General features: G+C 43.2%; 3 protein-coding genes across 5 annotated transcripts; 2 read left to right on the top strand and 1 right to left on the bottom strand.

Moving 5' to 3' along the window:
- The first annotated feature begins 194 nt into the window (after positions 1 to 194).
- Positions 195 to 19,896, top strand: hycc1 (hyccin PI4KA lipid kinase complex subunit 1). 3 transcript variants are annotated; one of them, XM_069175847.1, is made up of 12 exons: positions 195 to 364; positions 7,882 to 7,963; positions 8,644 to 8,745; positions 9,092 to 9,271; positions 10,151 to 10,231; positions 10,310 to 10,425; positions 11,192 to 11,287; positions 12,031 to 12,147; positions 12,519 to 12,606; positions 14,385 to 14,547; positions 15,807 to 16,150; positions 17,591 to 17,680. In XM_069175847.1, exons 2-11 carry the CDS (start codon positions 7,913 to 7,915, stop codon positions 16,103 to 16,105), a joined length of 1,293 nt encoding a protein of 430 aa, XP_069031948.1. In that variant the 5' UTR covers positions 195 to 364; positions 7,882 to 7,912; the 3' UTR covers positions 16,106 to 16,150; positions 17,591 to 17,680. The 3 variants fall into 3 exon arrangements, with proteins under 3 accessions (XP_069031948.1, XP_069031946.1, XP_069031947.1); XM_069175845.1 differs by lacking the exon at positions 15,807 to 16,150 and having other exon boundaries at positions 17,591 to 19,896; XM_069175846.1 differs by lacking the exon at positions 17,591 to 17,680 and having other exon boundaries at positions 15,807 to 17,584.
- A 481-nt stretch (positions 19,897 to 20,377) lies between these two features.
- tomm7 (translocase of outer mitochondrial membrane 7 homolog (yeast)) lies at positions 20,378 to 23,971 on the top strand. The gene is made up of 3 exons (XM_069176810.1): positions 20,378 to 20,531; positions 22,681 to 22,729; positions 23,589 to 23,971. The coding sequence occupies exons 1-3, from the start codon at positions 20,429 to 20,431 to the stop codon at positions 23,602 to 23,604; spliced, it is 168 nt and encodes a 55-aa protein (XP_069032911.1). The 5' UTR covers positions 20,378 to 20,428; the 3' UTR covers positions 23,605 to 23,971.
- An 882-nt stretch (positions 23,972 to 24,853) lies between these two features.
- il6 (interleukin 6 (interferon, beta 2)) lies at positions 24,854 to 26,354 on the bottom strand. Its single transcript, XM_069176481.1, has 5 exons — positions 26,339 to 26,354; positions 26,050 to 26,237; positions 25,845 to 25,934; positions 25,590 to 25,733; positions 24,854 to 25,081 (listed from the first exon to the last, which is right to left on the bottom strand). The coding sequence occupies exons 1-5, from the start codon at positions 26,352 to 26,354 to the stop codon at positions 24,857 to 24,859; spliced, it is 663 nt and encodes a 220-aa protein (XP_069032582.1). The 3' UTR covers positions 24,854 to 24,856.
- Positions 26,355 to 27,337: the final 983 nt, after the last annotated feature.

Genomic DNA, 27,337 nt, shown 5'->3' with positions numbered 1-27,337 from the left:
TTAATAGCACATTTGATAGATCACTCTGCTGTCAAAGAGCAGGGTCTGACAGCGACAACCTACCTTGATCGTGGAAATTATTAACATGCTGTGTACAGTGTAATTTCATTGGCTACTACATTTGGGGGCTTGACCACTAACTTATATGCTGCTCCTCTATTGGCTCCGACGCCTTGTCACTCCGTGAAGACTGAGTCCTCTCGTCTATGGTAGTCTGAGTCGGGAAAAGTAATGAAGATGGAAGGAGCTGATGTTGTTGAATTATTGAGGATATTTATGGAGTAGCGAAGTGATAGCCGTTCACTCGTATTGTCGGAGCGACAGAGGACAGCGATACCGGGGAAACCTGACAGATAGCATGCCAGTAAGTAAACACCAACTTCCTCAGTTTACTTGAGTGTCGCGCCTTAGCCGAGCTAGCTAACGAGCTAATCTGCGAGCAACCGCGGTTGACAGCTCGAAAGTCATTCAGCCGAGTCGAGGTAGAAAGCGTCCGACGGCGGGGAGGGAAGGAGGGGGGGATTAATTTACAGTCTCTGCCCGGTACTGCTTAAGGAGAACCACTGAACTGAATGGCGTCGGGGTGGCTTCGTGTTTTCCCACTGAGCTACAAGTGCGCCGAGGCTGAATTTCACGGTTGTTTAAACACCGAGCTGTGTTACCAGTTGTCTTCTGGTCGGTGTCTCTAAGTGAGATCAGCTGGATAACATCAACGAAAACAGTTGGCAAGATAGAGAGGCTTTCTAAATGTCAGGCTGACTACCTTTTCGCTGCAATCCTGGTTTTTTTTTCATTGAAATGCTTTGGTGCAGAACCCAAGCCACGTTTGGGCACCACCACAATCAAAAAGTTTTGTCTTTTGTCTTTTCGGGTGATGTTTATTCATTATCCTGCTATAACTTTTCCAAATAATGTGTTAATAATTTACACAGATATTGTAATAATGATGGTTTAAAAAAAAAAAAATTGAATAGCATTTTTTTTTTTTTGATTGAAAAACTGAAAAGATTTGCTTGGCAGAGATAACCACCACCAAATAGATGCACCTCAGTCTTTCACAATAGAGGCAGACTTTGTACCTGTTTTTTTTAATTGATGTGTGTGTGTGTGTGTGTGTGTGTGTGTGTGTGTGTGTGTGCACAGATTCCTCAGGAGCTTGCTCAGCCTGTGTGTGTACATGTGACAGATTGGCAGGGGAAGAGTAACCAATACTAGACACTAGTATGTTAGATTAAGCACTGTTAGGATTTTTTTTTCTTCTAATAAACTGTCATGTTAGGCCTAGACCACATGAACAAAATCTAATATCACAATATTTTTGACTAAATACGTCCATATCATGTAGACATTGAGATTAACATTTCTGATACCCAAATCCTTAGTAATGTCGATGTAATGACCAAGTACTGCGAAGCTTTGCCACCGAACCCAGATGTTGAGACCTGTTTGTTTTACACTCTGTCCTTCACCAAAAAAAAAATAAAAAAAATCCTCTGGTCTTGTGCCAGTTATTGTTTAAATGAGATACTACAGTTTGTGGCTTAATTCACGAGTTGTCCCTCTGATATGCGCGAGGCTTTGCTGTTCGCTATTGATGTGCGGTGATCGCGCACAGTTAAAGTGTCATTATGATGCAAGTAAGTGTGGGCTCGGTAATGTGTGGCATCTGTGGCTGCTTGTGTCTCGAGCCTCTCTTAATGCTTTCTGACAGTGAAGCGCAGCAGGTCGTGTAACCGGAAGATTGTGCGGGCTCTGCCGTCCTCCAGCGTCGTGGATAGTCACCCATGCCTGCGGGGTTGTGAAATATCCCGACAATCTGAGCGGTGAAAACTGTTGCACTCTCTCCTCCTTTCATTTATTCTGCATACACGAGCACAGAATAAATGAAATACAGACGTCGATTATTTTATTTTTTTTAATCCCAGTAAAGGTATATTTGGTGTGCATTTAACGACTAGATATATACTTACTACTTTTAGCTCCATAAGAAATCTTGAAAATCAAGCTACTTATCTGCACTGAAAGTGGTGTTTAAATGTGAATTCGTAGGGCTGAGGAGTAATAGATTACGAGTGAGTTACCTAATGTGACAAATAGAGAGGGGGAAAAAAAAAAAAAAGAGAGTGTTAAAATGGAAAAAAATCTGTCATGTTAATCGTGGTCTCCTCAGGCTCCGTTGCCGCAGGAAGATAGGGAATTGAAACTGTAAGAGGAGGGACCAAGATGCATCACTGGCTTAGAAGCAGCAGAGAAGAGAGCGTGGGCTGCTATAAGAGGATTCCTCCCCGTCAGATCTCTCTATCCGTCTCCCAAAAACCACACGGATAAACCACACACTCTGTTGTCATGTCTACTTCGCTACAGGCAGTCCTTCGCTGTGTTTGTGTGTGTGTGTGTGTGTGTGTGTCCAAGGAAAAACACACACACACACACACACACACACACACACACACACACACACACACACACACACACACACACACCTTCTTCCAAGCAACCTGCTATCGAAGAAGCCTTTAGGGGAGAGCGTGGTGGGAGGCAATGATGCAACGAGGTGAACCGCAAGCCAAGAGAGTCCAAATAAAAAAGATGGCAGTTCGACGCCACGAAACAGAAGTGATATAAACTGAGGAAAGATGTCAAAACAAAAATGCTAACATCTCTAGAAATGGTGTAAACGGCTCGAAGCAGGGCTGGTGAACGGGAGGTATTAGGTTGAGCTGTGAGCTCTGTGCACGTTAGAGCCTCTGCCATTTACGACCACAGTTGTATAAATCTGCCTCAACCTTCACTTGTTCACCCCACAAGTCCTCAAAAACGTTCCGTAACAGCTTTTGCTGCCATTCAGGATAAATAAGCTTGTAGTTACCAGCCTAGCTCGCTAGTTTGGAGGGGTTTTTTTGGGTGGAGGCATATTGCTGTAGTTTGTAGTCCGGATATTGGTAAGCACAGCTGAACAGTAAATTTGGGGTTTAGGTGTGTTTGGGTGTGGCTGTATAAGAGTCAGTTGAAGGTACTTAGCCAGTTTAGCTTCTTTTGATCTGATTTACAGTCATCTCACTGCAATCTTTGATTCCTTGAAGGCTCAGCGGTGTAGGTGTCATCGTCAACATGTCACTAACCCAGTAGTTAGTGTAGCTGCACCCTGTACTGCAGGAACAGCAGCCGGGGCAGCTCCGTCTCTTTCAAAACCTCCCACTTCACCATTCTCTCCATTTTCTCTCTTCCCGTCTTTCAAGCCTTTATTCTTATTGGCTCATTCACTTCTGCAAAAGAAGAAGGTTCCAAAATGTGTGTGTAATAGGAAATGAGGTAATCAGCAGAGCGGGATGTGTATGGGTGTTCTCCCCCCCCACACTCCCCCCCACACTCACTCGGACTTGCTTCATCTCTCTCTCTCTCCTCCTGCTCACTCATACAGGTATGTTCTCAGCGTTTCGTGTGGTTTATATGTTAATCCATGTGAAGGCATCGGTTGGGTATTGTTTGCTTGCCTCGGGTAATTTGGCAGTGACCCTGCTAGAACATACAAGCACACAACACGGATTAGGAATGTAAACTCAAAGGAGACCCGTTTTGTGTTGGAAGAAGTTGGAGGCAGAGTCAAAAATGTGTGTGTTTGTGTTGGGAGAGTTGAGTTCAGTGGCGTAGGTGTAAATTCAGAGGGAATGAGCTGTCAACTTTAGCCAGCTCACAGGAACAGGTTTTTTTTTTTTCAAACCAGACATTGAATAAACAACTAGTACACACACACGCACACGCTTAAGCAATGCACAACACATTCTCTTTCACTGTTTAGCTAGTAGCTGGCACCATCGGCGTTTTGCATTTGTGAAAAACTCAGTCAGCCACACTTAGGCTGCTGAACGTGTTCGTTTCTTCCTTTACGAGGTGTGTGTTGCCAGTAGTTTTCCTTATCTGGTGTGTTTCTCGGAGGCTGCGAGGTTGCCAGGGGCGACACAGATCGAAACCTAATGAACTCTCTGCTTTTATTGACCCTACTGCCTCACTCCTCTTAAGTTAGACACCCCTTGGATTGTTATCCAATTCTTTCATCTCCCTTCTCTCTATACGCCCATTTCACTACCCCTCTCCTCGTTTGGCCATTGATCTCTGCTCTGTTTACCGCCCTGCACTGCCTGTCTGCACCTCTCCTACAATTATCATGCATGTACTTATTCATCACTTCATTGATTTGCTGCTTTTCCTTGTAAAGCCTGCTCAGCCACTTCCCCTTAACACGGGTTTATTCATGCGTGTACGCTGATCAGCATGGCTGAGCTCCACGGAGCAAAACTCAACAAGTGTTGTCTCTCTCGCTTATATTGGTTTCTGTCATGACCTCGGAGTCCATAACGACACAGAGACGGCTAACGAGCCGGCCCGACCGAGATAGAAGAGAAACATCCGTCTAATAGCATAATTGCGCTCCTGAGTGTACTCCAAGGAGATTAGTATTCTATTTTCCACCACCAGATGATTGTGTCCGCCTGCAGTGTGTCAGTAGAGCCTAGACATCTTTGAGACAGGTTTGTGCTGCTGCCTCTTGTGGTTTTAACACAGTTTCATATTGAATTACCATTACATCTGAGCTAAATTTATTTCAGTGTTAGATTTCTTTTTCTTTTTTTCTTTTTTTTAAACGGCCACCTGAATGATTAGCTGTTCGTTGGTTAGAAAGATAATCAGCAACAATTTTGGTACTACTCTGACATTTTGCCTGATAAAAAAAAGAAAAAAAAAGAACAAGTCATCAAATATTTATTCAGACCTCTGTGATATGACAATTTTATATGCATATTTGTAAACTGAATATATTTGGTTGATTGGACTGGTGGCTGAAGATTTCACTTTGGGCTCTGGAAATTATGAAGAGCTTTCCTTTTACTATTTTAGGAATTTGTTTCCAAGACTAAACACTTAAAAAAAAAAAAAAAAAAAAAAAAAAAAAAAAAATCTACAGATGAATGGTGCCCCGAGTTGTTTGTACATTCAGTGTTACTCACCAAGCCTCATTGTTCGTATCCTCCTCCTAACGTGTTAAATGCGTTTACTTCCTCATGAAACATCTGCAAAGCAGGTTACTGTGATTTTTGCAATCTCCGCATGCTTATTCTGGTTATCTATCCGTACATTCAACTTTGTGTCACTGCAGTTTCTTCCTGCTGCCGGGGTAAGAGGCAAATAAATCACATGGGTAGGTGGCACGGCGAGCAACTGCTGATTTTAGACTTCCAAGTGTCTTTTTCTGAATGCAGATGATACAGATGACGTGCCCCAGACGCCAGCATGGACAGAGTTGATGGGATAAGAGGGACGCGGTAGGAGGAGAATCTGTCCTCTTTCAAGACTGACTCATCCGCACTCTAATCACAGCATTTATTTTGTTCTTCCAGTTAGCCTGCCATTAAAAGGCATATGCTGGCTTTAGATGTCGCCGTCCTCCTTGTTGTCTTCACCAGTGTGAATGAACAGAACAACAGGCTGCCACAAAGGACTAATTTCTCTAAATGGAGGCTATTCTGCTTTATAATCCTGCCCCATTTCATGAGTCACCCGCTCCCCTCCCCCCTTGTCATTCCTGCCATTGGTATAGTCCATAAATAGACACCTGGCTGCCATGGAGGGACCAAGCACCGGAATTAACAAAATAAAGCATTTTGATGTGTGAAAGATGCTTCAGGACAGGGACGATAAGGAGAGAAATGATTAGTGGGAGGATGAGCCCAGGGACAATGGGAGCCAAGCCACAAAAAAAATCCACCATAAACAATTTTTCATTACCCACTTACATATGCACGTAGATCATTCATATCGATATACACAATGTGAATTCATGCCTGAAATACGTTCTCCCACAGCTCGTGTTCGTGAACTAAGAACTTAATACTTTTTTTAAGAAGGGATTGTCAGTGTGAAATGCTGAAAGGGTCTTAAAAGGTGGAATTATGCCGTCTTCAGCCCAAAACTGAGCACATGACAAGTGTGCACATACAAGGACTTCTTCCTCCCACTTAGTTTTTCTCAGGCTCTGTTACCAGACAATACCATACATGGACTGCATTCAACAACTAATTTAGCCTTGTATTTGCAATTTTCAGAGCGCAGACACGACGCATGCACAATATACCCTTCATAGAAAGCAGATAATCCATCAGAGAGACACGGAAACAATGTCTTCGGCAGAAAAGCACACTTAGGTCAGCCGTTGTCTTTCGGTGGCAGTCGCACTGAACTGCTGAGGGGTTGCCATGCAGACCATGGACGTCCACAACTGCATGCTTGTTTTGTGTCAACCTCAGAAACTTGGTTTACAATGATATGAAACAAGAAATGCTTTTCACTTTTGAGCAGCTGGAATCGGGGACGGCAGTGTTAGTCAGTCTACCACTTTCAGTCCAGTCTGAAATAAGTCAACTGCTGGTTGGTGACATATTAGCTACAAGCACCACTGTGCCTCACAGAACTGCTATCACAGCTTTAGTGTGCTTGTTGCCCTGCAAATGACTTAAACAATTATGCCTTGTTATAAAAAAAAAAAACATTTTCTGCACGTTGATTAATTGACTAATCGCTTCACGGTAGACTAATTAATTGAGGATGCCCACTGTTAACCTAATTGATGATTGATTATTCATCATGTATGCTCACATTATTCAACATTAACAATGAAAACAATAAATATTCAGCATCGCTAGACTGAACTCACAACAGAAGGTTAAGTACAATACAATCAGGGTGTGTTTGTGGCAATGTTGTGCTCCAGTGTTACACAGAGTTATAAAAAAAATATATATAAATGTTTTGAAACGCTGCAACATACAGACAGACCTTATCTTTTGGACCACATGCAGTATGTGCTGTTTTTTTAACGTTTAAACTATTAATCAAGTGAAATCTGTCGAACAACCAAACTGAACAGATGTTAAACTCTAAACAAATATTGTTCAGTGTCCTCATCCTCCCCCCCCCCCCCCCCCTCCCATTTTTTTGGGGAAATGCGGTTAAAAATACCTTTCGAATTGTTCTGATATTTTCCCGTCTCTCTGCGGATGTTCTTCTCCCTTCTGATGTGACTGCGGGACAGACGTGTCAGACACGAACCGTCAGATGCTTTAGTACAACAGAATGAGAATGAAAGTGACATTGAGAGAGACGCAAACACCATCCAGTCAGCAAATAAGCAAGAAAAGAAAGGGTAACATTGGAGTTTCAATAGAAAGAAAGCTCCCTGCGTGCAAGCCGAGTGCCCTGAAGAGGAAAGTTAACATGCAGACAGTGTAGGTGCAGTGATGGACAGCAACAGATATCAAATATAACTAAACGGGGCTGGAGGGAGCAGAGGGTTCATTTCATCAATAAAAATGTTAACTCAGAAGTTTTTCTTTCTGGATGTCTATAAACAGAAACAAACTGCACAGCCTGTTCTGCGAGAGTCTACGTTCAGCTGTGCCGTATTTTGGTCTCAGCAGTGAAGCCAGCCAGGCTTCTCTGTGTGGGTGATTTTCGGATTTGCGAGCCTAAATTGAGGAGGTATTCGCTGCAGAGGGTCTCTGTGTCTGGAGAGGCATTAGAGGGGACACGGCAGCACAGCGCTTCTATGGGGTATTGAATTGCGGCCCGGAGTGTGCACATTCACCGCTCACCATGACCATGCCACTGTTTGCTGTGTCTAATAGAATATATATATTTTTTTTATCAGGAGGATAATAAACGATGATAGAAGGCTGGTAAACATGGACAGGGCTTTGTTCCAGCTGTGATTGCTTCTGCGCGTGTGTCTTGTTGTATGTGCGTGTGCACAAATACACTGTACAGTACATTTTCTGTGTCTACAATTATGCGGAGTGTGTATTTATGCAGTATTTCTTTCTTTCTTAGGTAGAGGTGACTCCACTGCAGATGAGGGAACATGTTGGCTATGGACCAAGGAGTGGTGGAGGAATGGCTGTCAGAATTTAAGGTACTGCATCCCTGTGCGTGAGCGCGTGCGTGTGTGTGTGCGCGTGCGTGTGTGTGTGATAACCAATATTAAACAAACATGTACCTATGACCTGTGTGCAGTACAGTCTCTGCTGCTCCTTATTACTGACAGAATTCATTTCACAGACATAAACAAACACCCTCTCTGAAGTGCTTCGTTCCCAGAAAATGTAATTCTCCCACTCAAACATGAACACTCACCGATATGTGACTGGAAACGAAGCTGCGGCTCGGAGTGGAATAATAATACTATGTGTAAATTTATGAGGACCGATCTGTGGTCCCCTAGCAGTGAACCTAACCTCCAAATATAAACCGATAAACGTGACTCAAACCCTCTTTAAAGACTCACTCTTTCTGCAAGCTTTAAATGCTATAAAACTAATTTTGGAGCAAAGCCTCTTTTAATTACAGCAGCAAAACTGATGTTGTTGCTTATACTGGCCAGTTCTCCTCCACCATTAACCAAAATAATCATAAGATTTAATGATTTATTCTTGTATCCTGGACTTAATCTGAGTCAGTGGTCTTTTAAGTGTCAAGTTTAAACCAATCAAATTAAGACCACATAGACAAGTGATGCAGCCTAATTCTCATGCTGTTAGATTATTTGTAGAATATTACTTTAACTGTGTGCGTGTGCGTGTGCGTGTGTTTCAGACCCTCCCTGACAGTGCTGTCTCCACCTATGCCGCCTCACTAAAGGACAAAGGTTCCCTGGTCCCTGCACTCTACAAGGTCATCCGAGAAAACTACAGCGACGTATGTACACATAAATGACTTTTCAATCATTTAAACATGACCACAGAGTTTATTTGGTCACGCTTTCAATCACACCATTTACCTGTATTTTGTATATCTTCACACGATTATATTGTTTGTATTTTGTTAGTTTTATTTTGGGCTTTTAGATCTGTCAGACTGTCAAGCACACTGCACTACTAAAATAGTGCTGTGCTTTATTTATTATTGATCAAATGTAAAAAAAAAAAAAAAAAAAAAAAAAAAAGTTCGCTACGCCGGCAGTTCTTGTCTGCCGCTTTTTGTAGACTGATGTCGGAGCCTAACTATGCTCCTGTATGTTTTTTTGTTTTGCCGTCCTCCGCAGTTGCTGGAGCCAGTGTGCCACCAGTTGTTTGAGTTTTACCGGAGCGGTGAGTCGCAGCTGCAGCGTTTCACGCTTCAGTTCCTGCCAGAGCTCCTGTGGAGCCTCCTGTCCGTCAGCGCAGCCAGAGACCCCCACACCTCCGGCTGCATCGAGGCCCTGCTGCTGGGCATTTACAACCTGGTAAGGGGGAGGATGAAGGCGGTGGTGACGGTGGCAGCTTTTACATTTTTCAGTGCCAGATTTGTAGCTCGCAAGTTAGCGTTTTTTCTGTTATTACCAGAGGAGAGCTGCTGCTGCTGCTGCTAATAACATCAAAATGTTTCTGGTGTGATAAGTGCAAAGTGAAGAAACACACTAGAAAAGTCCTTGATCCTCAGCAAGTGGGCATAATCATGCAGTTCCCAAAGCAGAAGACTTAACTGCGCAACTATTTCTGGGAGCTGCGTCATGAGTTTTGACAGATTACTTTATTCCAGTTTTGCCCTGTTACACAGCTGTGCATGTAGAGTTACAGGAAATATGGGTTCCAAATAGGGAAAGTAAAACACAATGACTTTGCATTTACACATTATAGATGGGCTGCACCTTGCAAATGCCCATAGGTTTCCCACAGAGAGATGCCAGTAGGAGTAATTATTAAAGTGTGTCGAGTTCCATTTTAATCCACCGTGGCTCTGAATATTCCATCTATCAACAAAGTGCAGAGTCTCATAACTTCCTGTCTGAATACCAGAATAGGTCAGCTGTCACTCAACATAGTGGCTGGTTTCCATTAATCAGTTTGACATTAACATGCGCACAGGGGACACCCAAACCCTGGGGTGTGTTTACGCAATATACACACACACACAAATATAGGCAAACTCACACACCAACAGACAAAGACGAGACCCTGAGGAGCACACGCACGCACAAACACCCACACATAACGGATGAGTGTGCTTGAAGAGTACAACACGGGCTCTTCAGAAGTTCAGGGCACACGCAGAAAAAAAAAATGCTTGTTTTTTTTGTCGCCCGCAGCAAAATGTTCTTTGTCTTCTTGTCTGTCTCTCTCAGGAAATCGTTGACAAAGATGGACAAAGTAAAGTATTATCTTTTACTGTTCCATCCCTCTCCAAACCCTCAGTGTACCATGAGGTGAGTGCGTCTACACACAAACCTACTCGAACCCTTAACTTGCATTTGCAGAAATTCTAAATAAGACTTCCCTTCTAGCCTTCAGCTATCGGCTCCATTGCCCTCACAGAAGGAGCTCTAGCCAATCATGGGCTGAGCAGGGTGGTGTACAGCGGGCCGCACCTCCAGAGAGAAACGTTTACAGCACAGAACAGGTAGGAAACTCGATGGGTGCACTTTTGAAAATAATTCAGCCGAGTGGGGATTGTGCTCATTTTAAAAATGGGCTTTTGTGTTGGAAGGATGCTACAGCGTGCTGATAGCTGTTCGCCAACAACCAACCAACAACCAAAATAGAAACACTCAGGAGGGAGGATAAACAGTCTGACAAAGATGCACTTGTGCGGTTATTAGTTTATTGATCGATTCATGTTTTGTTTATTAACTGTGCAACATATTGCCTCGAAAATTAACAACTGTAATATTTCACAGCCTAAAATAGATATCATGAACACTTGTGTGGTGATGGTGAGTTTAGCAGCTGCCACGGCTAATTATTTTCTGCGTGGTGCATCACAGTGATGGCCCGTGGCATCTTTGTTGCGTTGGAAGTTGTTATATTGCTCTTAGGGGTTTTTAAATTAATGTAACTGTGACAGAACTCTGGAGGTCTAGGTGACCTGAGTTGAATGTCCTCATCTTTTTTTCAGTGCTGCTTTCTCACACTGTGTCAGACTGACTACGTCTTAAGAATTGACGACGAATCTTTTTGTTTTTGAACTTCAAGGAATTTTGATGTTACAAAACAAGTCCGTTTGCTTTCTAAAATCATGCAGAGATACTTTGATCTTAATCTCTTCACTGCGGCTGAAAACGTAACTGTGTCTGGGAATTTCTGCTAAGATTAAGATTGTGGTTTGCGTTTTTGTTATGCAGTCGGACAGAACGTGCTGTTTTAAGGAGTTTGTTTGTGTTGTTGAGATTTGAGGTGCTGACCTTCCTGTTGCTGTGCTACAACGCTGTTCTCAGCCACATGACCGCCACCTCCCTGCAGTCCCTCTGCCAGCTCAGCTCAAGGTAAAAAGCTACACGCATGAACATCGGCATTTCCCGATATACTTTCGCACTTGTGGGTCTTTTTTTGACTTGAGGGCTTTACACATGCACTGACTTCATACATCCCGACTCTGGTTTCTCCGTCGTAACAGTCAGTGTTTTGATGAAGGCTACTTCCACTCGTACACATAGACGCTGGTTTGCAAGCACTTGCTTATCTGATCCTCTTATAGTCTTTGTTGCCAGAGAGAGCCAAGATACCGCTATTCGGCATCGAGCTGCGATGTGCACACACATGCCGGCTCAGTGATTTTGGTAATCTGGCAACTGCAGCCGAGCACTGGTCTGATAAGCACAGAGCTAAAGAGAAGTCATCAACTTTGATTTCCCCTCGACAGTTTGCTGTGTCAGCTGTGTACAATAACAGCCCAAACAGATTCAAATGTGCACGTGTCACCTCGGTTTTAATTGATTCCTCTGCAACTTGTATGATAGCTGTTTGAAAATAATTAACTAGTTACTGTTGAATTGTTTTAGGGTAATGCAGGCCATTAATAAAATGTTATGCAGCATTGTATAGTGTGTTTGTTTGTTTGTGTGTGTGCTCATGCTGATTTATGTGCTAATGTTCCATATCAGCTCACCACAGGGAAGTAAACGAGCTTAATGGAAGTGCAGCCGAGTGGCTCAGTGCAGTTGTTTCCCTGCTTCTCTGTTTCACTGATACAAGTTCCTCTATTCTGTTGTAATTGCTTATCCTGCAGAGTGTGTATATGCGGTTACCCACGGCAACAAATGCGGCGCTACAAAGGCATTAGCACACGATTGACTGTCACATCAGAGTTCCTCGTTCAGCTCATCACGGGGATCCACTACGCCTTGTGGGTGAACACAAACGCCTGCACACAATCACGACAGCTCCACTGTTACACTCCAACTTCTCACTTCTTACATCTTACAGCCTTTGTTCTGCTAAAAACACCCTTTTACCACCTGACACTTGCCTGCAGTGTTAAGATATTGTGCTACGGCATTTTTTTCTTTTTCTTTTAGAGTACAAACTAGTTTACACTATGTTTAAGGAATGAGTTGACATCTTTCTCCACAGTGAGACAGGATGTGCAATCGAAACCCAAATGCAACAGTTCCGGATATCTCGGCTGATATCTATAAACCACACTTCTGTGAATATTTACAGGCTGTCTGATCTGATAATCCAGCTCTTAATCTGTGTGTGTCTGCCTCTGTGTAGGTGTAATGGTGAAGTTGAACTGGGATCCAAAGCACTGGATGATGTTCTGTATCGAGCCCAACTTGAGTTGTTCCCTGAAGCTTTACTGGTGGGTGCAATGATATTTTTCTGCCACCATCACATCTTTCTTTCCTGCGTGTGCGCGTATGTACGTGATAGAGAGAGCATGTGATTAAGATGCAAATGCTGACCTGTGGTTTTGATTCATGCATAGCACAGTATGCTGTATTGTGTTGGTCTCTGCGTGCGTGTGTGTGTGTGTGTGTGTGTGTCAGAGACTGCGAGCAGAGTGTAATCCCACTAGATTATTTACATGCTCTCCACTCTGCTCCGTTAAGCTGTAATCCTTGAGGCCCAGGGAGTAGAGGATTGAATCTAAACTCGGAGCATTACTACACAAGTCAAGGTGTGCTCCTCCACAACAATCAAAACACGCACCATTTGGATTCTTATCAGTGGTAGTGGTGCTCACGTTTAAGAAGATATTTTTAGAATAAAGATTTGCAGCCACGTGATAGACATGCACGCAACCATGTTGTGGACGGGTTGAAATGTCACAGTGTGGTCCAGTGTGTGTTTTTGTGCTGCCAGTAGAGTACACCAGGTGGCTTGCTGGTTTAGCATAATTTAGTGACGTGTTCCTCATGAGACCAGTGTGCTGCAACCTCACAGACAAAAGACGTGTTGTGTTGTGATTATGATGCCCTTTACCTCACGTTACGTACTCATCTGTTACAAGAGCCGAGGTTATTATGTAAAGACTTGTAAAATCCTGTTATAGAGTGAAATACAAAGCATGTTTTGTTTCCCAGTATAAATCTGTCAGTTAGTGTTGTGCTTTTCGAGTTAACCCTGTGTATAAATGGAAATGATCCGATGTTATTGGTTCAGTCACATGAACAGAGCGTCAGTGTGCGCTCAGCCAGCGCCTGTCACTTCAGTGTTTCTTTTGGTGCGACCTTTGTATCTGGCCTGTGCTTGGAGGATGGGATATTTTATTATTTATGTGGTTGCCCTAATTATACTGTATTTTGACTGATGTGGGTGCCAGATATGCAAAACTGAACTGAAAATAGACACTTCCTGTAGTAGAAAGAAATGTTGTATTGAAGGGTACGGTTAATAGTTCACACTGGGTCACACTGACGACTACATTTCCCCACTGCGGGATTAATAAAGTCTAAAGAAAAAAACCCGGTAAGAAACAGCAATTGCATTACAAAAAGGTAGCAGGTAAATCTTTATTTACAATAATGCAAATTGATAAGTGATCGTCATTACTGGCATAGCTTTAAAAAAAAAAAAAACAAGTATGTGAACTTTCTTGCTCATGCCAGAAGTCTAAAATTGCTTAAAATAAATATATTGTCACCACTTGTAGAGTGCTGACTGTTCTTCCGAAACATACACCTGTTGGAGCTGCTATACGTGTGTGTGTACGTGTGTGTGTGTGTGTGTGCGTGTGCACGTGCGTGTACGCTTGTGGAAATTACAACTAGATCTTACTATGAAGCTGACAAATAGTATCGGCTCTATCTATTTTCAGTTTTAAGTTACATTTAGGTTGATCGAGTTGAGAAACAATCTGCCCTGAAAGCCATAAGCACTCGCTGGGATGTGAATCTAAGCACGTGTATGGAGTTTGTGTTTGTACTGCAGTACAGTATGGAAACTGTGAAGCTGCATACACACGGGTTGGTCAGAACACAGAGGTACAATCGACAGAAGTATCGTGATCATCAGCTATAGACAAAAACCAGTGAGTCAAGTTTCTGTGCAGCGGGGAATCCTTCTCTCAGACTCTGGCATACTCTGAGGCAGTAATGTGCGTGTGCGTGTGCATGTGCGCGTGTGTGTGCTTCTCAGGTGGGTAATGCCATCAAGTCGTCACTGCACGGCGCAGCACTGAAGAGCAACAACAAGGAGGGTGCGCGGAGTATCCAGGTGGAGATCACACCCACCTCCTCCAGGATCTCCCGCAACGCCGTCACCTCCCTGTCTATCAGGGGACACCGCTGGAAGAGACACGGTGAGATGCATGCACAGGGGGGGAAAAAAAGGCAAAATTGAGATGCAAGAAACTAAACTGCGAGAGCTCAACTCACAGAACCACCAGCTCTCGTACACGCACACACGTATTTTTCTGGAAACATTTTGTAATCACATTTTTTTTTTTTACTTTTTTTTTTTTTACAAATATAAAAGAAGTTCAATTGATGAACAAATCGACGCCAAAGGAGAGAGCAAGGGGTTTAGATCTCTTCATTCATATTCATTCACCCATTTCACTTGTCCGACAGTCACTTTGTTAATTTAGTGTTGTTGTCATCCGTCAGTCCCCGAGTTTGTAGACCTCCCTATCCCTGCTAGCTGGTACTGTCCACCTCCATTTCGGAGTCTGCTCAGTCGTAACCACGACTTCCTCTCTGGTTTCTTAGGATTTCCCCAAGTTGGTGGCAACAGAGACAGACCGAGCGTTCAGTTTGAGAACAGGCAGAGATTCAACACGGCGCAGGCAGTTGTAAATAAGAAACCACAGTGCAGGTTGTGTAATTACAGTAGGATACAGATCATTTGAAGTGTCTATGCTTTTGTATTGAATATGATGTGTTTTCATTTAGTTCCAGCTCAGTGCCAAAGATTTTTTTTTTCGTCTAATGTTTAGCTGACCACATATGAAATGAATCTTTCTTTTTATTGTATGCTCTTTAGAGTAAATGATGGCAGCCTGTTTGTGGTTTACAATTAAGAGCGAGCCGCTCTCTTGTTTGCAGAGCACAGATAAGTCGGGTAAATTACAGCCTTCCGCTTGTTTAATGAGCGGGCTTCACCTCGAGCCTAAAACCCATTGTTGTTGTCAGGGGTCCTGCTCCCTTACCAGAGCTGCATAAAGCTTTTGTTATGAGCAGACGACGGGAGTAAAATACGATGAAATATTCATGCATGTGTAGGTGTGAGTGGTGACCTGAAGTGCTGTTCCATTCAAATACCGAGTTCATATTCATTTCCACGTAGCATGTACTCTTGACCACGTGTTATGTTCTGATCACTATGATTTTTGTTCTTTTTATTTTTCTGTCATTACATTGATTACCTCTGTGTGTCTTGTGTTTCTGTGGTCGTGTGTGCCTGTGCGCACGGCCGTCTTTTTTTTTAATTTTTTTTTTTATGTACGTGTGCATGAAATGTATCTGTCTGTCCATCTGTGTGCGTGTGCTTGTGTGTTTGTGTGTGTGTGTGTGTGTGTGTGTATTTTCCCACTACACCTCCATGCTCCCACCCCACCAGAGTCCCCGGAGGTGAGTGTAGACAGTGAGGCCGCACTGGGGGGCGTGGCCATCCCCGAGATCAGTGTGACAGGCGTGGGCGGCGAGCGAATGTCCAACGGAGACTCCCTGCGGCCGCGCCCTGACGGCCGCGCCCAGCCTGACGGCGACACGTTGGGTGGCGCTTCCGAGGTCAGCCCGGACCCCCGAGGTCATGACTCCGGCACGCGGGGTCAGGAGGTCAGGAGGCAGAAGTCTGTAAGGCGAATGGTGGAGAATGAGGTTTCTGGGTCGACCTCCACAGGGAGGAGCCAGTACTAAGGCCCCGCCCCTCCTCCCCCCCGCCCCACTCCCGGGGTAACCTAGGTAACCATGTGTGGGGGCGTGGTCTAAAACAAAAAAGCTGCATGATGACTTCCCACTTTACCTTTTTGGGCTCCAACACCCTCTCTTCGCCTAATCGCACTGTTCCTCTCATCTGTCTATCCAGCGTCATTCATTCATTCACTCTCTCCTTTGTGGCTAAAGCTTCCTTCCACAAGATCAAATTAATTTTTCAACATCTCACTGAGTAACAGATCAATAACCTAATAAAAAAATGCATAATAATGAAATTGGCTCGATTTGAAGAGTACAGTCAGTATAATGCGACGTGTTTATGCTGAGCAAAATGAAGTGGATCCGATTGAAAGCAGAGCAGCAGTCGAACAAGAAACATAAACATCAGGTGTAAAAGTAGGTTTATTAACGATTACAAAAAAAATTCAACACATTGTTTATTAAAAGCCTATAGTTAACGCTAACGAAGTCCTGTTGACAGTAAATCTTAAAGATCAGATATCTCGGTTAGTTCCAGGAGACTGTACATTGATATTATCATAAAAGGGGGGGGGGCAAACCCGTGGTTTTGAACCGGAGGGATCAGGAACCACTTTGGCCTCTTACTGCCCACTTTGGTACGCCTCGACACAGCAGTCCTTGGTTGCAACTGGACACAGATTACTTCCTTCTGACTGGTAGCTAGGAGCTGAGGAAAGATATGCAGGTCTTGAATTCTTCTGAATGCAAACGATGTTAAATTTAGAACCTGCTGACTCCAGACCTGTTTAGAACCAGATAAATCCGACCAAGAAAAACTTCAACGGGACCTGCCTATCTGTCTGTTTCTCAGCAGTTTGCTGCTGTTCTCTTACAGCGGTAGCATCAGATGAGAAATGTGTATTTGTGAATATGCAGGTGGTTGGCCTCTCACACAGGTCTGGATGTATGCCTTTTAAAGAAAGCAGGAAAGATGCTTCTGTGTGTACCTTTAGTTAGTGCAGAGAAACCAGCATTTAGGTTGTACTTGTTTGTGCCTTTATTTGCTTTCCTCCACTTTCCCTTTGTCGTCTTTCCTGGGCTTATGCTCTCAGACGCTGTCCTCTCCTGCCTTTTGGGACAACACATGCACGCCTCTGCCTCTAAATTACTGACTGTTATCTCACTGTGTTGCTATTTATCCAAACGCCTGTGCTGGACTGGAACTTACCATGTCTTGTATCAGGTGGCGAGATGTCCCTGCGACCTGAGGTTACAGTGTGAAGGCGCCACCTGCTGGACAGTGATAGACCTCCTCTGTCATCCAGCCACAGTTTCATTGAAAAAAATTGAATGCGAAAAAAAAATTGAACATGTGAATATATTCTTTTACGCCATGTAATCTAAATGAAAGTATGATGGGCTGCATGACAGATGAGACAGAATTTTGACTCTGCTCCTGTTTTTTTAATGTGTGCGCTTTTCTGTCTCCCTTTGTCTGTCCCACAGACGCAGTGGATCTGGGTTCCCCGGATGAGCTGATGGATATTTCAGAGGTGGATGAAGGGGTTTGGCCTGGAGGCGTGGGGCCTGAAATGACCCCACCCACTATCACCATCAGCAACAGCGTCACGACGCTGAACCTGGGGGCCAAGGCAATGAAGAAATGTCGGCTTGGCGGGCGCACCAGCAAGGACAAGGAGGCGGGCCCTCTAATGACCGGCCGGGCCGCCAGCGAGCACATAGAGCTGTCCGTCAAGCGACTCACTCTCACCTCCAGCCAATCAGTGCCCAAGGCAGGAGCTCTCACCAGCCTGACGCGCACTGCCAGCGCCGTCTTCTCCCGCTCCTTTGAGCAGGTAGCCAGCGGCAACGCCCTTCCTGCCAGCAACCACATCGCCTCCGAAGCTGGCCGCTACTCCTGCAGCCTGCAGGAGGAAGGGTTGGGCTACTTGAGTCCCGCGCCAAACCACACACAGCGCTCCCCCAGCATTAGCGTGCACCTTGGCTCCGACCTTTGAACTTTTTGTGACTCTTTGACTGTACGAACCTTCATCTCTGATCCTGTGACCCTGTACCTGTGACCTGGAACTCCAAGCCATGTCAACCGCAGTGGACCACGAGCACATGAAGAAACACTCCCACCGTCCCGTCCCCCGTCCCCTCCCGTCACTCCATTTTAGGTGTCTTTGATTCTCTGTGCTGTAAACCGGTCTGCTGCCCTGCTTCGTTCAGACATGTAGAACACAGTCACCTCATCCCCGCCCCTGCCCCCACCCCACCCCTTCAGAGTCTCCTCTCAGCCTGATGGAGTCAGCGAGTCAGGGATACCACTTCCAGCTTCACTCGTGTTAGTCGTGCGCTATTGCAGTGAAGCCGTGGCAGGACAAAGCTGCGCTCGCCCGCAGAGCAGCCTGTCAGAAACGGGTGCACATAAAAATGATCACAAAAAAAAAAAAAACTCTTATTGGGGAAGTGATTTAATTGGCATTTGCTCCCCTGCATGGCTTTTCCATACATCCATCCTTACCTTGCCCGGGCTTGTCGGAGGGCAGGTGTTGAATACGTGTGTGTGTGTGTGTGTGTGTGTGTGTGTGTGTGTGTGTGTGTGTGTGTGTTTGCTGTATGTGTGTGTGAATGTATGAACAACTGTTTTTTTGAAAAGGCTGCTGACTGATACGGTGAACCAAGGTGTGATTCTCCAAATTGAAACAAGTGTTTCTACTACTTTTTTAAGAAATAATGGATCCCTTCCCAAAGCAATACAAATCAGTGTTTTCTATCTTTTGGGCTGATTACCCAAACTTTCCGCTGTCAACACTTGCACCTGTGTGCTTCTTAAAAGAAAGTCCTCATTCTTCCTGGAAAAAAAAAAAAAAAGCAACCACTAAGTAATGAACCAGTATGAAAAGAATCAGGTCTTTATGTTTACAATCACACAGTATTTTTATCATGACAGAGAAGCAATATGCGTTTCCTTCCTGCTCGCTCCTCCCGCACCTTCCAGGATTGCTGTTTATTTGATGGCAAAATTTACAAAAATACACCTTCTGTCATATTATTTAGATTTTTGGGGACAACGGGTGTGTATGATTTGTTAAGTATTGAATTTTGCACATGGAAGAGCAAATGAACCGTGTTTATCAAATTTGGTATTTTCTTATGAACGCTCAAATGTAGTATTTTCCTGTGAGAGAAACGTGCTTTGTTGCTCCGTGCAGATCCCTTCTTGCGTGGGTACGTTGCCACCCATCAAGCACAGTTTGAAACCGCACGAACCTGCAGTTTGTTTCCCAAATAAAAAAATTGGACACCTCTTGAGTTAAAACCGTAACTGAATCTATTCCCGTTCTGCAGTAGGAGCACATGTGGGGCAACAAAGCATCTTTCCTCTCTTCTGATCCACCCACCATTCCAGCTGTTTGTAGTACTGTAGTGATGTGCTTCCTGCGTCCTATCTCATTGTTCACCGCACCATCATTGTCGTCGTCATCACGTCACAAGACGTGGTGATATTCTCCTGTACCGAGAAAGAAATAAAAACTCCAACCATCTGCTACATTTGATGTCCTAAATCAAGCGTCCATGCTGCCCCGCCCTCAAGCAAACTTGTAGTCTGTCGTCTGTGTACTAGAGCTGTTGAGTGTTCGTAGCTTGGTGGGACAATAACAATCATGTTTCTTTGTATGTGGGTTATGGGTAAGCTATTGTCGTACATCATACTGTTGTACTAAAGTTGGTTATATTGGCCTTTTTTTTTGTCTGAAAATAACTCACTGCTACAACTTCTGGGAATAAAGTGTTTCTATATTTCAGGTGTGTGCTCTTGTGCTTTTCTCTTCCTGCCAGGGAGCATCACATAACATCACACGTACAAATTCAGACTTCAAACCATGGATCTCAGCTACTTAACATTATTTACATAAACCTTAAACCGTGTGGCTGCATCTATTTTTATCCTGATGTACAATATGCTCTCTAGCATATAAAACCTACTTTATCTGCTAAATTGCCTATTGAGAATACAAAACTACAAAGACCACAACAGTAGTTTGACTACTGAATGAAGAAGGACTATATGTTTATTGGTTAATTTGGGAATAAAGTTCCCACTGCAATTAAAGATTTTTAAATACAGAATCACAAATTATGCCAAGCTTCTAAATGAGTGTAATTTTTGTTTTGTTATCAGTGTGTACAGTACTGCAGCGGACCCGCAGTTACACGTCTGTCCACAAGGTGGCGGCCTATGACAGACGCAAGGATGTCGGGTAGGTTTCTTTTACGTCACTTCCTCTTTCCCGTCCTTGGAAGCAGTAGGAGCCGTCGCTGTCCGGGATTAAACACATGGCTAAACTGAGCAAAGAGACCAAACAGCGGCTCCAGCAGCTGTTCCAGTGCGGACAGTTTGTCATCCGATGGGGTTTCATCCCAACGGTGCTGTACCTCGGTCAGTATCCGAACAGGGGGGGAGGGGATGCGGCGAGAAGAGGAGGCATGTCTCAGCTATCAGCTATCAGCTAATTAGTGATGTTCTCATTTGTTCCTGGTGTCGATGAGGGGTGAGACAGCACGTGGGTAATGCTGATAGAGCTGTCCTGTCCACGGTCGCCTCATATGAACGCTGGTTGCGACGCTCTTCAGCTAGTTTGAGCTTGTGGGAGCTCTCTTTGGACGATGCGCTCCCCCCTTGAAGGGCAGTGGCTCCCCCTCTTTGTGTTTTGGTGCCACGTGCCCGGCCCATTCAAATTCCTGGCTAAAGTTGGGAAAAAGTCGAGACCTCTGCGTGGCTGTGGTTTGGGGGGGGGGGGGGGGGTGGGAGATCGGGGGGATAAAAAACGGGTGGAAGGTGAAACTGTTACGTCCGGTGGACTTGCCCTGTGTGGGTGAATCTTTTGCGACTTCAGCATATTGGAAACACCAACACTGATGTCACATTTTCTCCCCTCTGACGCCCCCTCCCGTTTGTCTGCAGCTCTTGTCTTTATTATCGTAATCATTTAGTCAGTTACGTTACGCAACATATTGAACAACTAACTGGTCAAGTAAATTACGAGCCTCCTTTCAGTTTCAGCTTTTCTAATGTGAGGATTTGAAGGTTTTTGTTGTTTTGTTTTTTTTACCATCTGTGTTCAAATCATCTCTAATTAAATAATTGTTGGGACGCCTCACATAGGTATTTCCTTTTTTTAATTTTTTATTTATGTATTGATAAATCGGCAAAAATTCCAGTGAAAGGACCCACGTCAACATATGGGTCCTTTCGCTGGAGTTTTAGATTTAAGGGAGTAGTAAGGTGAGGCTATTTTCAGTTTTCTGGGAAACTCACTTTCTTAAGAATGTGTCATGTCACGGATGACTCGGTGACATCTCCGTGACATCTCAATGAAGTTAGAGATATTGAGGAAATGAATGTGCTGCTCTCTACTTCTCCGATGTAATTACGGATGCTGATGTTACAAAATTACAGTGCCGATGTGAGCGAGATGTGATGCAATCATGTCGTGTAATGAAACTGCGGTGTTTTGCATGGGCTAAATGTAATCTGCTTTCCCACTGTAATGACTCCTAATGAATGAGTTGAGACCACCCACTCTCAAAAGGATACCCCAAACCATCTAGGGATTTTCTTCTCACGGGCATTTCCCAAATGTAATGTAAATGAAATGGTTTTACTCAAGCTTGGATTTGCATCCACTTGCAATATTTGAACTACATTGTTTTTGCTGTGTCACACATTTCTTGACACTTGTGTAATAATAATAATAATAATAATAACTTTATTTATATAGCAACTTTTAAAAACAGAGTTTACAAAGTGCTCTACAGAGAAGCAAAGCATAGTCGTACATAACGTCAATACGGGTAAACATTTAGGAAGACGGGAGGCAAAAAAAAGACCGTACCATGAATACAAGAAAACCAAACAAATAACCAAAATGAGCAAATGGAATAGAAAACAAACAAATACATAAATGAATACAATCAACAAACACAAACAGGGGGACAAAAGAACTGCATAAAAGGACGTGAAATGACGACATCCACTTAAAAGCAATTCTATAAAAATGTGTTTTAAGAAGTGATTTAAAAGAAGTCAATGATTCTGCAAGCCTTATCTCCTCAGGTAGGTCGTTCCAAAGTCGAGGGGCCCTAATGGCAAAATCATGGTCACCCTTTGATTTAAGTCTCGACTTTGGAACGGCCAGAAGGGCCCCGCCGGAGGATCTAAGGCTGCGAGTTGGCTCATATGGGGCTAACATTTCAATAATGTAGCTCGGGGCCAGACCCAGGCGGGCCTTTAAAAGTGATCAACAAAATCTTAAAATCAATTCTAAAACCAACCGGGAGCCGGTGGAGAGAGGCCAGAGCTGGAGTCGTGATGTCGTCTGTTAAAACCAGTAAGAAGCCAAGCTGCTGCATTCTGGACTAGTTGGAGGCGGGAGATAGATTTTTGGTTTATGCCAGAAAGGAGGGAGTTACAGTAGTCGAGTCGAGAGAAAATGAGTGCATGAATGACTTTTTCCAGGTCAGAGTGTGACGGTATGGGTTTGATTCTGGAGTGTCCTTTAATTTGTCTTTGTGGTTTTGGTTTGCAGGATTCAAACGAGGAGCAGATCCGGGAATGCCTGAACCTACAGTCTTGAGGTGAGGACAGATGTGTGCTGTGAGATTTGTGCAGAAATTTGTGTAACGCACACACAAACTAACCCCCCCATATCTCTAACGAAACTGGTAGACTTCTGTAAAAAAAAGTCCTATGGACTTATGAAACAAATATCAACCTCTATTCAAATTATGTCAAATGGGGAAATTAAGATGTTTGGTTGCTGATTTATTATTTTTTAGTATGACACTACCATGAACTACTTTCCCCCAAAGACGCACTCCAGTTATCCCGTCCTTGTCAACAGCCATGACTTATGGTTACTCTTGCTGAACTTCCTGTCGTGATTTGTAATCACATCAACAATAAAATCAAGCTGTAAATCTAAGTTTTATCTATTTGCATCTGCAGTGATCATGCTGAAAACTTTTAATTCGATGCACACTGAGTCACTATGAAGCAGTTGTGTTGAAATGGATCACTATTTTTGAAGCATTTGTTGCAGTCAGAAATGGCAAACTCTTGGTATATCTTGTTAATTAAAACTGTAAGTCGGATTTCTTTTTTTTCAATAATGCTTTTTATTATGAATTGTGTCTATAGCTCTTTAAAAAAAAAAAAAAAACCACAACACATACTACATCTGGTGTCTAAAACCAGTGTGACTCCTCACTGAGACTGTGACATCATCAGATCTACAAGGGGTTAAAACCTCGCGATAATTTTCCTTTTAAACACTTTTCGACGGAGATCGTACCATTAAAATTCACGCCGTTAGCAACAGGAAATGAAAACCACGGACACACATCTGCCCACGTAGGTGATGTCCACCACATTAAAACCCTTCAGATTCACCATCTTTTCAAGGGGTTTTGCTGACTTGACTTATTTTTCCTGTAGTTTGCTCTGGGGCTGAGGAACATCTCCGCGCAGACGATCCCTCCCCTCATCGACATCATGAGACTCCCCGTCAGCAGCGGAAGGCCGGGGAATGGACATCATCTTCCACTTTCCTCTCCATAAGTCATGCTGCCCAATGTCTTGAGAAGCAGAGAACGAATGTTGTCTCTCCCCACGTTGGCTGTAAATGTGCAGAGAGTGTGGCTGCAGGGTTCTCAGGGCTCCAGTGTTTCTGAAAATATGCAGCGTTGACTGGACCATCACTTGGGGAGAATTTTTGTTTGTTTGTAAATGTTTGACACTGATGTACCATCCCCGTCATGTTTTTCATCTTTTTATTTGTAATTTAAAGATTTCTGGAAATAAATCCTCAAGAGACATGACTCTCTCTTGTCTGTCTTCATACGTGGAAGGAGGCGGATGCTGTGATCCAACTAACTGAATTTGGGTTTTTATTGGAAAAACATGATGCAAATTACAGAAAGTTGTATCAGAAGATGATTGATTGTTGCGTGTTCATGAGATTTGTTAGAATTTTTGGTTTTTTTTAAAGTTTGGAAATTTTACACAAAATTCACGAACGGCTAAAGATGCACAGATCATTTACTGTAACCTATGCTGATTTTCTGTTATCACTTTGACATTCATGTTTTCCTCCATTCAACGTACAGTATCTACACTCATAAGGACATGTCAGAATCTGAGTGTCATCAAGGCTTTTTAAGAAAAGAAAGAAAAAAAGTTACAAAAGATGTTGCAATGTTGGAATGAATCAACTTCCTTATTTGTGCAAATTATTTTTACGTCTGCAATATTTCTTCAAGTCAGTGTTGGTAACAAGGGTTCAAAAAGCAAATGATCGTACAGTGAAATGAACAGTCGATTCAGTTTAAATATGAAGATAAATATTTAATGAATTAGAATGAAATTGATTAAATTGCAGTAAATTCCAATTTATGTTTTGCTTACAACGCCGCGTTAGTCGTCGCGATCCCAAAAATGAATCAATATCAAAATGACTATCAAATATAAATTGTATTTTCAGTGCATTTATGGATTTTTCTCTAATAAATAACAACTTTTACTGAGAATAAATAGGTTAAATAAGTTATGAAATAGTTGGTAAATCGAGGCACCAGGTCAATAATATTCAACATGTATACAGTAGATTTCTATACCTGAGTAGAGTGGCGGTGTTAACACCACCCCGTTTCCCTGAAGCATTCCTTGTCAACTGAATTTTACTATGACTTTCATCTTTTTAACAGCTAGACACCCAGACTAATGGGGGCCACATTCCTGTTGGCCATTCTTGCCTCGCGCTTCTCCATTTTAACGAGTGATCTTCTGCCGTCAACGAGGAAGAGGTGCAGGTACCGCAGGATGCTGTGTGCCGTCATCTTTCTGTTGAAGGTGTCCGGGTTGTCGACCTCCTTCAGCAGCTGCTCCTCCTGGCTGCTGGTCAGTGCTGTGACCCGATTAGGGTGTTTCATCTGTGGGCCAGAAGTGAAAGTGGTGTGATATGACAGAGCAGTGATCCAGGAGCAGCTGTCACAGTAATTTACAGCAAGGAAAGATTGGAAACAAGAAAAATAGTTTGAATACAAACTAAATTAAAATAGGACAGGTAGCTACTCCTAATTAGGTCTATAACCATTGGTGGACTGAAAGTACTCAACTACATTACTTAACTACAATTTTGGGTACTTTTCTACTTAATTTCAAAATAGCCTACTTCTGCCAGTCCCCTAAGTTTACAATGTAATTGTTGCACTTGTCACACACATTTATATGCCAGCAAAAGTTAAATTTTTAGTTACATTTTCCTGATGTACTTTTCCTTAAAGTTTGAATGTGACTACTCATAATGGAGTATTTATATATCGTGGTAGAAAAAGGTCTAAAAACATCCTCCACAATGAAAGACATTTCATTGTTTCACTTTTAGTTTGTTCCCAAGCATTTAACTCCAAAGACAATCTTTCAGCATGCCAGACCCACCTTTTCTTTGATCAATGTGACCAGCATCATGATGTGCAATTTGGGCGCAGCGAGGATGGAGCAGTTGGGGTACTCCAACTGCACGTGCTTAAGGAGAACCTTGTAGGTGACCAAGCCTTGGGCCAACTTCTGGAGACAAGCCTCCTGGACAGAGGAGAGACATACAGCACACCGTGAGTGCTCAGATTAACCCCACAGCCTACAGCTACCGCCTTCTGTCTGCGTAACCGGATGAGAAAGGAGGAGAGCGACTACCTTGCTGCAGTTGTTCTGGCACTTTGTCGGGAATGGTTCTTTTTTGTGGTGCGCCAGAAAGTCCACTTGTTTCTGGAATTCATCTTCAAACTGTTGAAGTAGAAATGATCACATACAAATGATGAAGGCCTGGAGTTTAAAACGACTCCGTAACAACTTCAGAAACCAGCGTCCAGTGAACTTCCTGTATGATTAGGCCCTTTACCTGCTTCTGGTGCTGTTTGGTTGATTCCAGGACCACCTCCCAAATGCTCCTCAGCTCAGAAGTCTCCTCCCCCTCCTCACCTGAGGAGTCACCTGCCGAACTGTCAGTGCGCGCCTCAGGAGTTGGAGCTCCGGACGCGTGCAGCAGCAGCAGAGCTGCCAGCAGCGCTGCAGGGAACAAGTTTAGACCTGTACGGAGAGGAGAAGTATGAATGAATGAATGAATGAAAAGAGGAACATACTGTGGCCTCTGCAGGAAGCTTGCGCACCACAAGCTGCAAATTACTTACTGAATTTAGAGGGCATGACGCGCTGCTGGGAAGCACTTGGTGGGTTTCAACTGATGCTGAGGGCTGTCGGGGCCTGGAGGAGTTGACTTGACGTTGCAATGGGCTGTCTTTTTATATTGTTTATAACCAGAGGGATTTCCCAATATCCCTGATGCAACAAGCATGAATTTGATTATTTACGTCAAGCATGTGGTACGTGGTTAATGCTGATTTGGTCGTCAGAGCAGGAATTATTCATAAAATTATGTATATTATAATTATTAGTCGTAGGGTAGTTGTCGTGGTTGAAAAAAAAAATCCCTATGATAATTTTAGCCCAATAATTCCCACTTAAAACCGAATATTTGCATCTGTATTCCAATGGCAGGTAGTAATGTCATAAATGATCAAATAAACGTTCTTCCTCTTTGTCATCACTGTCATCAAATATCGGTATTATTTTTTTTCAAATGATTGTTCTGGCAGTTGTATCTAAGAAAAATATTTCTACCAATATATCTTTATTTAAGTTTAACTGGTTCAGTTGAATGGTTCTCCTGAAATAAGTGTTTTTTGTTGTTGTTTCCTCACAGTGATGTTTTGTGTGTGTTCCTGTGTTAGATGTTAGTTTTTTTTGTGTATGTGTTGAATAGTTGATGTAGTGCTCTGGATAATTGGAAAATGTTATTTTATTGTCATCATTTAATTATTGATATGTACCACATGATGGTCCAAATATGGTTTCCGAGACAATGATTTAAAATCAGAAATGTCTTCACTGAGATCAGTGGAAAGTAACTGAAACATGTACTATGCTAAATATAATGTTAATTTAATTGATGTGTCCCTACTTAAGTATTTCAAATTAGTGACACTGTGATACTTCACTACATTTTACGTAGTTGGGATTTATACTTCCTGCTCCACTACATGTTATACTTGCAGAGTAGGACTTTACATAAACAAGCATATAATAATCTTATTAAATACCTGTCAAGGTTAAGGATAAAGCTGTTTCCA

The sequence above is a fragment of the Embiotoca jacksoni genome, unplaced genomic scaffold, assembly GCF_022577435.1.
Source record: "Embiotoca jacksoni isolate LCO1_2020_lvr unplaced genomic scaffold, fEmbJac1.0.p SCAF_7, whole genome shotgun sequence".
NCBI lineage: Eukaryota > Metazoa > Chordata > Actinopteri > Embiotocidae > Embiotoca > Embiotoca jacksoni.
Note: the sequence above shows the minus strand (reverse complement) of the source record. Positions and strands in the feature narration are given on the sequence as shown.

Bases quoted from the DNA above. Each gene is read 5' to 3' on its own strand.
- hycc1 (XM_069175845.1), top strand. From the start codon at position 7,913: ATGTTGGCTATGGACCAAGGAGTGGTGGAGGAATGGCTGTCAGAATTT. The intron at 7,964-8,643 runs GTACTGCATCCC...CGTGTGTTTCAG, and splicing joins AATGGCTGTCAGAATTTAAG to ACCCTCCCTGACAGTGCTGT. The intron at 10,426-11,191 runs GTAGGAAACTCG...TGTGTTGTTGAG, and splicing joins ACGTTTACAGCACAGAACAG to ATTTGAGGTGCTGACCTTCC.
- tomm7 (XM_069176810.1), top strand. From the start codon at position 20,429: ATGGCTAAACTGAGCAAAGAGACCAAACAGCGGCTCCAGCAGCTGTTC. The intron at 20,532-22,680 runs GTCAGTATCCGA...TTTGGTTTGCAG, and splicing joins CCCAACGGTGCTGTACCTCG to GATTCAAACGAGGAGCAGAT.
- il6 (XM_069176481.1), bottom strand. The intron at 25,734-25,844 runs GTAGTCGCTCTC...TCCTCTGTCCAG, and splicing joins GCCAGAACAACTGCAGCAAG to GAGGCTTGTCTCCAGAAGTT. The intron at 25,082-25,589 runs GTGGGTCTGGCA...TCTGGCCCACAG, and splicing joins TCACATTGATCAAAGAAAAG to ATGAAACACCCTAATCGGGT.